The following is a 9,455-nucleotide window of genomic DNA, read 5'->3' as shown; positions in this document are numbered from 1 at the left end:
TTCAGTTTTAGCTGAGTTTGATTATGAAACTTAATATGTCATTTCTATGTAAATAGCATATTTAAAACTGAATTTCAAGTTAATAACTATTTTCAAGTGGTTAATTAAAGTAGATCTGGTTACCCTGGCTGGTCAGAGTAGCCAGAGTTTCTAGGGTTTAAACATGTTCTGGCTACTCTGGTCAGCCAGAGTAGCCGGAGTAACCAGGTCCCGTGTTCGCAAAACATTTTCAGTCTTAGCTGAATTCGATCTTGAAACTTAATATGTTATTTCTTTCTAAATAGCATGTTTAAAACTGAATTTCAAGTTAATAACTATTTTCAATTGGCTATTTATAGTAGCCATAGTAGCCAGAACTCTGGTTACTCTGGCTGGCCAGAGTAGGCAGAGTTCAGCCAGAGTAGCCAGAACTCTGGTTGGGGGCCTCCGTGGCCGAGTGGTTACGGTCGCTGACTTCAAATCACTTGCCCCTCATCGATGTGGGTTCGAGCCTCACTCGGGGCGTTGAATTCTTCATGTGAGGAAGCCATCCAGCTGGCTTACGGAAGGTCGGTGGTTATACCCAGGTGTCCGCTCGCGATGAAATAATGCACGGAGGGGCACCTGGGGTCTTCCTCCACCATTAAAGCTGGAAAGTCGCCATATGACCTATCATGTGTCGGTACGACGTTAAATCCAACAAAAAAAAAGAACTCTGGTTACTCTGGCTGGCCAGAGTAGGCAGAGTTCAGCCAGAGTAACAATACTTTATTAGGACTTTAACATGTTCTGGCTACTCATACCAAAGCAGCGTAACATCAATGCTTGAAACTTAAATGGCAGACACTAGAACATAGAAGAATACATGCATCCCAAATAATGTTGTACAAATAACCATTAATCAAATCATTCAGTTTCAGTTTTAGTATTGCATATGCCATGTTTTTGTTATTTTCCTACATATCTGCGATATGTCACATGTTTAATTGTTTTAAAAGCGCCCTTGAACGTATATTTTACATTAAATGGGCGCTCAACAAATCTGGATTAATAATAATAATAATAATAATAATGATGATGATGATGATGATGATGATGATAATAATATAATAATGATAATAATCTCATATACTAAGTTTTTTTTCTGCAATGGATGCAATATGGTGTTACAGTATTCTAATTGTGGGCGAACGTATGTTTTTAGGCAGTTTCTTTAATATTATTGTTATTACATTGTACATATTTTTTTTATAAATCTGAGAGTGTTACTAGCTTTTGAAGATGTAATTTCAATATGTGTTTCCAAGTTAAGACATCACTAATAGTAATCCCAAGATATTTAGCATTTCCTGTAGTTTTTAGTTCTTGATGAAGTAATTTATATGGAAAGATGATATATTTTTTTTTTTTGAGATTCCTATTACTTTGCATTTATCAGGATTGAATTCCATAGACCAATTACGTTCCCATTCTTCTAATTTTGTCAAATCATCTTGAACTTTGTAAGAGTCTATTAACGAGTCTATGTTGAGGTATATGATAGTGTCATCAGCAAATAAGCATATTCTACCTTTAACAGAGTTAGGAAGGTCATTGATAAAACAAAGGAAGAGACAAGGACCCAACACTGAACCTTGAGGAACCGCCTGATAGAGCTGGTAAAGAGTGTGAGCCTTCAACTACTACATATTGAGAACGGTTACTAAGGAAAGATTGAATCCAGGATAGAGAGATTCTGTAGACACAAAGTTTCACGATTTTATAGAGAAGGAGTTGATGATCGATCTTGTCGAAAGCTTTCGAGAAATCCATTACAATGAGACCTGTTTGTTCCCAGATTGGAGATTGTCAAAAGTTTCTTGTGTAAAGGATAATAGTTGAGCCTCACAGCTATGTTTGGAACGGAAACTATATTGGAAAGGTGTGAGAAGATTGTTGACTATTTTGGTTCTCTCAAGGTTGATTTTTTTTGTGTGTTTTATGTATCAAGTGATTCATAAAACGGACTTCTGCCAGAGTAGCCAGAGTTTCTAGGGCTTTAACATGTTACGAAATTACCCTTTTTTGTACCCTCAGGTTTTTTTTAGTGTTTCATGTATCAAGTGATTCATCAAACGGACTTCAAAGAATTGTCTTACTTATCAGTTAGCAGTCCTATATAATTGTTTAATCCAAACACAGTCAATATTGTTTCATACACGTACACAAGTAATACCGAGTTAATACAACATGGAATGTTGATTGTCTGATGGCATAAGGTGCCTACAATCAATTTTTGAATGGCATTTTGCGTTTTGATTGGCATGTCACAAGTACCTACCTTTTTCCAAGGGTTTAGATGAAATACCGTTATTAAGTCGCTTTAAGTGTATATGTTCACATGTCAACATTCGTCAACTTCCACAACTTTAAAATGCAAATTTCAGGAATTAGTTGCTGTTAACAAGTATGAAAAATGTATTCTCCAATTACTTTATACTGTATTATGTCTTCAAGTTAATTTATTTGGTACAAATTCAAAGCAAACACTGAAGTTAAATAAATACAAAACCAGAAGCCTTCAAATAAATATTCTTTATTTTTACACTCAAAGTTATATGGAATTCACTGCAATTATTTATGATATCAATATAAACAAGAGGACCCATATGGTCCTGAATAAGGTCCTGAATCGCTTACCTGGTCCTCGTGGGTAATGACAGTCATAGTAAAAATTCACAATTTGTAATTGTTAACTCTAAATTCTGGGCATTCTGGAAATTTTAAACTTATATTGTATAAGATTAGAAGTATATTGATAATCCACAGAGAGAGACTAATATTGCCCTGGGGTTGGTGATTCAATCAAGTTTGAAAGAACTCCATTATAAATTTTGCTAATTTACATGCAAAATATTTCAGCTCTTACCCTTGTGGCTCTGAAAAAAGATTTTTGCTATGTAAGTATATCATGTTTTTGTTTCTATATAAAACTTAAGTAGGAAACATTTTGACTCTGGGGTATTGATTTGAACATGTAAAATATCTTAACTCTTGTCATTGCAATTCTTTTGAGAAGATTTTAAAAGATTTTCCTGTAAGACTTTGCAAGCTCATTAGCACAAGCGGGGGCAATTTTGACATCAGGGGACATGATTTGCTCAATTTTAAGAGAGGCATTCACTAGGCCATGCTACATACAATATATATATATAGTCTGGGCCTAAAGGAAAATAAGAATATTTTTATAGGATTTAATATATTACTTTATGTGAAACTTAAAGCCCCAAGGCAGATCCAATATGACCCCGGAGTCCATGATTTGAACAATTTTGAAAGAGATGTACTTGCCAATGCTTCTTGCAGAATATCTAAGCTCTGGGTCTTGTGATACTTGAGAAGATGTTTTATGGTTTTACAATATAAAATGGAATAAATACTGAGTTCAGTCAAGGAGCCTGACTCAATCTGATAGTCAAGACAAACGTTGATCACAAAACCTCACCTTGTCACACAGTGACACGAGCTAAAAATTTCAAGTATAGTGTATGAGGGTCATTTAATATATAATGGTAACTATTAAATATCATTTAATCTGACTTAAAGTCTTACCTATCAATTTTGTTGAGTAATGTAAATTGACTTTTGACAAACGCTTTTTTATTTAATACTAAACCGCGATGCACGATGGTACGATGATACACATGATACATATAAAACACTAAAAAATCAAACCTGGCTACTCTGGCTGAACTCTGGCTATTCTGGCCAGCCAGAGTAACCAGAATTCTGGCTACTCTGGCTGAACTCTGGCTAAACTCTGGCTACTCTGGCCAGCCATAGTAACCAGAGTTCTGGCTACTCCGGCTACTCTAAATAGCCACTTGAAAATAGTTATTAACTTGAAATTCAGTTTTAAACATGCTATTTAGATAGAAATGACATATGAGACGCGCCATGAGAAAACCAAAATAGTGGGTTTGACACAGGCTGGTCAGGATCCGTGCTGTTCGCTAACAGTTTCTCCAAGTTCAATACGCTTTAAAAGCGAACAGCATGGATCTTGGCCAGACTGTGTGGATGCGCAGGCTGGTCTGGGTCCATGCTGGTCGCAAAGCCACTATGTTTGTTTTCTCATGGCACGGCTCAATTATTAGATTTCATAATCAAATTCAGCTAAGACTGAAAAACTTTTGTGACATGGGACCTGTTTAATCTAGCTACTCGGCTGACCAGAGTAGCAAAAACATGTTAAAATCCTAGAAACTCTGGCTACTTGCAGCCAAAGTAACCAGAGCAAATGAATCCTGGTGACTCGGGCTACTCCGGATACTCTGGCTGACCAGAGTAGTCAGAACATGTTAAAATCCTAGAAACTCTTGCTACTCTGGCTGAACTCTGGCTATTCTGGCCAGCCAGAGTAACAAGAGTTCTGGCTACTCCAGAGTAACTAGAGTTCTGGCTAATCTGGCTACTCTAAATAGCACTTGAAATAGTAATTAATTGAAATTCAGTTTAAACATCATTTAGATAGAAATGCATATTAGTTTCATAATCAAACTCAGCTAAGACGGAAAATGTTTTGTGAACCAGTTACCTGGCTACTCTTAAAATCCTAGAAACTCTGGCTACTCTGCCCAGCCAGACTACCTAGAGCAAATAAAATCCAGGTTTACTCGGGCTATTCTGGATACTATGGCTGACCAGAGTAGCCAGAACATTTTACATCCTAAAACTCTGGCTTTTCTTGCTGAATCTGGCTACTCTGGCTGAACTCTGGCTTCTGCCAGCCAGAGTAACAGAGTTATGACTTCTGGCTAAACTCTGGCTACTCTGGCCAGCCAGAGTAAACAGAGTTATGACTTTCTGGCTGAACTCTGCTACTCTGGTTGAATCTGGCTTGCCAGAGTTCTGACTCTCTGGCTACTCTGGCTAAACTCGGCTACTCTGCTGAACCCTGCTACTTGGTGCTCTTGCTAATTTCACGCACATCAAAGTATGGGAAATATCTAGAAATATATCAAAATCAAAGAAAACAATTTCAGGACTGTTAGATGCATGGCTGTGTTATCCTGCAGACAGCTATAGATATAACATGGACAGGATTAGGATTGACAAATGGTGTTCACTCAACAATGTTCACTCTATAAACATATAGTTTCTCTTGTGTAGCCTTAAAGTCTCTAAGAAATGCCTGTCATAAACTCAAGTAGTGCGAGTGTTTCGTGCGAAGGCACAGTCGTGATAACGCCAAGACGAAGTTTGCGTGAGAATTGGTTGTAATAGAATCTATTATCATAGGATATTGGGCATGGGATACAGACTGGCTACATTCATAATTTTAAAAATCAAAAAATTCAAAAAATATATACCATAGTCTAGGAGCTAGTCTACACTGAAGGAAATAGGATGATAATAGATCTATTACAACAAATTCTCTGCGAAAATCTCTAAAATAGACTTGCATTTTATGTCACTATCATAAAATAAGAGAAAAAATTACAAAAGTCGAAATTCTTTGACAAATTCCTTATTATCAGTCTAGTGGCTAGTCTGCCTTTGGTGGTAATAAGGGTACTAATTAATGCGAATAGCTGGAACCACTGACGGCAATCATAAACGGGAAAATGTATACTTGTGATGACGTCATTACTGATTTTGTGACGCAACGGATATTGCGTCATAATGTAAACAAAACAACGCAGTGCTTTGTCAACAAAACGTCAAGTAGGTAATATTCACAGACGCCGGACATATTTTTATTCATAATTTCAGATCCAACACCAAAAATGTGTCTAAATTATTGTGGGTTACTTTTCTGCATTTCAATTGCGATAGTCTACACATCGGGAATACCATTAAAAGAAGACGATTCCGCGTCGGAAGATGTTAATACACTAACGCATAGAATATCTGGCGCTTTTGCGTCAGGGGCTGTGAGCAACGACAAAGAAGATGATGGAGAAGACGATACAGATGATGATTTGTCGAAAAGAATTATCCGCGAAGATGGCAAAACAGACGATGGTGGTGACGAAGATGATGATGATACCAATATTTCCAGGGACAAACGTAGCGACGATATGACGAAAATAGAGAAGATGCTGAATGAATTGCAATCTAACAACGACGAAGACAGTGATGATGATGAAGATGATGATGATAATACAAACAGACAAACGCGTAATTCAAATTTTGATGCTGATGAAGACGACGACGATGATGATGATGTGGATTTAAGCGATTACAATATTAGTAGAAATAAACGTAACGTAGGTGATGATGATAATGATGATGATGATGACTTTGATGCAGATGACGATGATGATGATGACATTAACAGAGTTTTAAGAGAAGCAGAAGAAGATGATGATGATGAGGAGGATTTTGATAAAGAAAAAAGAGATGTAAATTCTGGAAGAGCTGATGATGATGATGATGATGATGATAGTGATGATAAAATGGACTTTGGTGATGAGAAAGTTAGCAGGCAAATGCGTGATGTAGGAGATGATGCTGATGATGAAGACGATGATGATGACCTAAATATTGAGAGAGTAACCAGAGGAGCAGAAAATGATGATGATGATGATGATGATGATTTTGATAAAGAAGTAGAAAAAAGAGATGCAGATCTAGACGATGAAAACACTAGTGATGATGATGGTGATGATAAAGTTAATTATAAAGTAGACACAGGGAGGAAAAAGAGGGATATTCCTGCTGATGTTAATGCTAAATGGGCTGTCAATGATATATCACATACAATATCAAAGAGGTCTGCAAATTCAACCAACACAACTCATTCTCCTGATGGACATTCAAAAAATTGTAAAGCAACAAGATCTTTAGAAGGTAATTTTGCTTTTACAGATTTAGATATTGCTTTAGACTTAAAATGGGGTAGTTTCCATTTTAGCGTCTCCACTAACTTTAACTATTTATTTTAGGAGGGTTGTGTTTAAATTCTTGTTAAAATAACATAGCGTTGGTATGGGGCCAGTAGCACTAATGGAAAAAGCAAGGGTGGGGGGGCAGCATCCCCCGAAGTAACGTGACGTCATGACATATTTCGGACTGGGGACCGCTAAACTGGAAGTGTCCCATAAAATGTCTTTATTCAGTAGGTATTGTATTAAATCGAATAATTGACATTAAGGACAAATACATTTACAAATAAGGATGGGAGGTTTTTGGTAATTACTATTACTAAAGGCACATTTATAAATGCCAAGTTATCAAGTTGTGTCTACACAATAATGAATAAATAGATTCAGTTCATAATTAATATTTTGCTAATGATAAAAAATATGAATCTGATATTTGTGTGTTTGATCCCTGTTGTTATAAATCCTGTTAGTATTTAGCTCATGACAGTCATGTCATTATTCGTCTGTTATGTTTTAAGTTGTCACACAATGCGCAACATTAATTTTTGTTGTCAACGGTTGTGTTGTGTGTCGATCAGCCAGCTACTCTTCTGGGACGATGCATGACATGTGATACAATGTTCAACAACACAAAACAATGTGCAGCAATGTGCAGCAAGACACAACAAAGTGATTTGAGGCTCAGCAGAACAAAACAGCATTGCAACATTAATGCCCGGTGTTGTGTTGCATTGTTTGGTATCATGTCGCTGTTTGTATTTTACTGTAGTGTGTAGTATCACATGATGTTTTGCTTCAAACTAAAAGAGTTCACAATGCAATATCATGCATAACAAATAACTAAGTTAACAATGCAGCATGATACATGAAAATGCCACATGATGCACAACAATGCAATAAGACACTCAAAATTTATGTTGTGATGTTGCGTCGTATTGTCACTGTGTCAAGCGTCATGTCACAATGATTGTCATGTTGCAAGTAGCATTGTATTGTTATGAGTTATTTTGTTTATGTCAGCCTACAGGTCTTTTTTTATCATTTTGGAATGCCACCAACACCAGCGGAATTGGGAAAATGCTCTCGGAAATTGTCTTAATTGGGAAAATTTGCAAATAACCAAAAGATATTTTTTGTGTAAAATATATCAGTAATTGTTCAACAGTACTATAAGTATTGTTTTAATACCAAAATTTACATTCAGATTAGATAAACTATTTTAAAACAGCAAAAACCTTCAAAGATAACATTCATTCTGGAATTTTAAATTCAGAATTGGGGAAAAAAGACATAGATTCTACTTTTTTGCTTTGGGTTTGCCTCCTTTCACCAGAGGAAGTTTTAAAGGGGAAAAAAGCCCTGGCCTAGAAAAGTACATTGTTGACGTACAACACGACACAAGAAAATGCGACATGTTGCTCTACACTCGATACAGTTGGTGACAGTACAACACACTATCGCAGCATTTATGTCAACAGTTACTACAATAAAATGATGTTAATAAAATGGTTTAAGTTCACTTCAGCTTTATTTGATATACTTATTCTCTCCCTTTATTTAATTTTTATGGGACAATTCCATGATACCACCACAATGGCTGTACTTTATCACATTTCAGATATGTTTAACTTGGATGAAAATGAAGATGATGATGATGAAGATAATGATGACTTGGAAAGATTGAGAAGAGAACTTGGGGGTATCAAATTATCTCCATTTATTTCTTTATAAATCAATAAGGCGTAAAAAAAATTGTTTGTTTCCGGTATCCTGACCTACCCTAAATTTTTGGCTCGACCCTAAATGGTTTTATGGCCTTGGGGAATATTTTTTTCGAAAAGTTGCAAAACTGCACTTTATATGCTTTAAACATGGCCAGTGATGTTAGAAATCAACTTACTGATGCTCTGAATGCATAACCTCATTATTTGTATTCATTTTTTGACACAAAAATATTTTCCGAAAAGTCTCCCTTACAGAAGCAAGCCTCTGTGGCGTACATGCTGCGTATTTGCTGTGTATATGCCGCGAACACAGTAGTACGCCAGAGGAGTACATTTTACATACACCGCATGCCGCGTACATGCCGCGTACTATTTCGACGAGTACACAGCATGTACGCAGGAGGTCACTAGTACACTTCAAGTACGCAGCACAGTCTCTGAAAATTTAAGGAGTACACTGCATGTACGCAGGAGGGACTTGTACAAGAAAATAGTACACTGCATGTACACCGCAGATACTTCGAAATTTATAACACTTATATTTAGTTGCATTAAAGTTGTTTCCCCTTGATGCAGTTATGCCATTTTCTTCAGATGTTTACCAAATTACATGCTACAAAAATTGATTTATTTCATTGAAAAGTGGATGAAGAAAAGCATACTAATTTATTTGATAACATCAATCTACATTATTTTGGTAAGTGTAAATACTTATTGATGCATGTCACTTATCTTTTTTCTGTTTTTTTCTGTCCAAATGATCAGCATTTGCATAAGAAAGTTTGTGGGGTAAGGAATTTACATTATCAAAGCAGTTTCGCCACAAGAGTACACAGCATGTATGCAGCAGGAGTACACAGCATGTACGCCGCAGGACTCGGGC

At 36.4% G+C, this 9,455-nt stretch overlaps 1 protein-coding gene across 8 annotated transcripts in view; it reads left to right on the top strand.

The window, feature by feature from the left end:
- The first annotated feature begins 5,637 nt into the window (after positions 1–5,637).
- LOC123536182 (coiled-coil domain-containing protein 1-like) overlaps positions 5,638–9,455 on the top strand; it is a 44,028-nt gene continuing 40,210 nt past the window's right edge. For 4 of the 8 annotated variants that reach the window (XM_053527974.1, XM_053527973.1, XM_053527970.1 and 1 more), the window contains exons 1-2: positions 5,639–6,813; positions 8,467–8,547. In XM_053527974.1, coding sequence (XP_053383949.1) covers positions 5,748–6,813; positions 8,467–8,547 — 1,147 coding nt within the window. In that variant the 5' untranslated portion in view covers positions 5,639–5,747. Of the gene's footprint in view, positions 6,814–8,466; positions 8,548–9,455 lie in introns of all 8 variants that reach the window. The other 4 variants (XM_053527968.1, XM_053527969.1, XM_053527972.1 and 1 more) reach the window with 2 other exon arrangements.

The sequence above is a fragment of the Mercenaria mercenaria genome, chromosome 17 (genome assembly GCF_021730395.1).
Source record: "Mercenaria mercenaria strain notata chromosome 17, MADL_Memer_1, whole genome shotgun sequence".
Taxonomy (NCBI): domain Eukaryota; kingdom Metazoa; phylum Mollusca; class Bivalvia; order Venerida; family Veneridae; genus Mercenaria; species Mercenaria mercenaria.
This window is presented reverse-complemented; position numbering and strand designations above follow the sequence as displayed.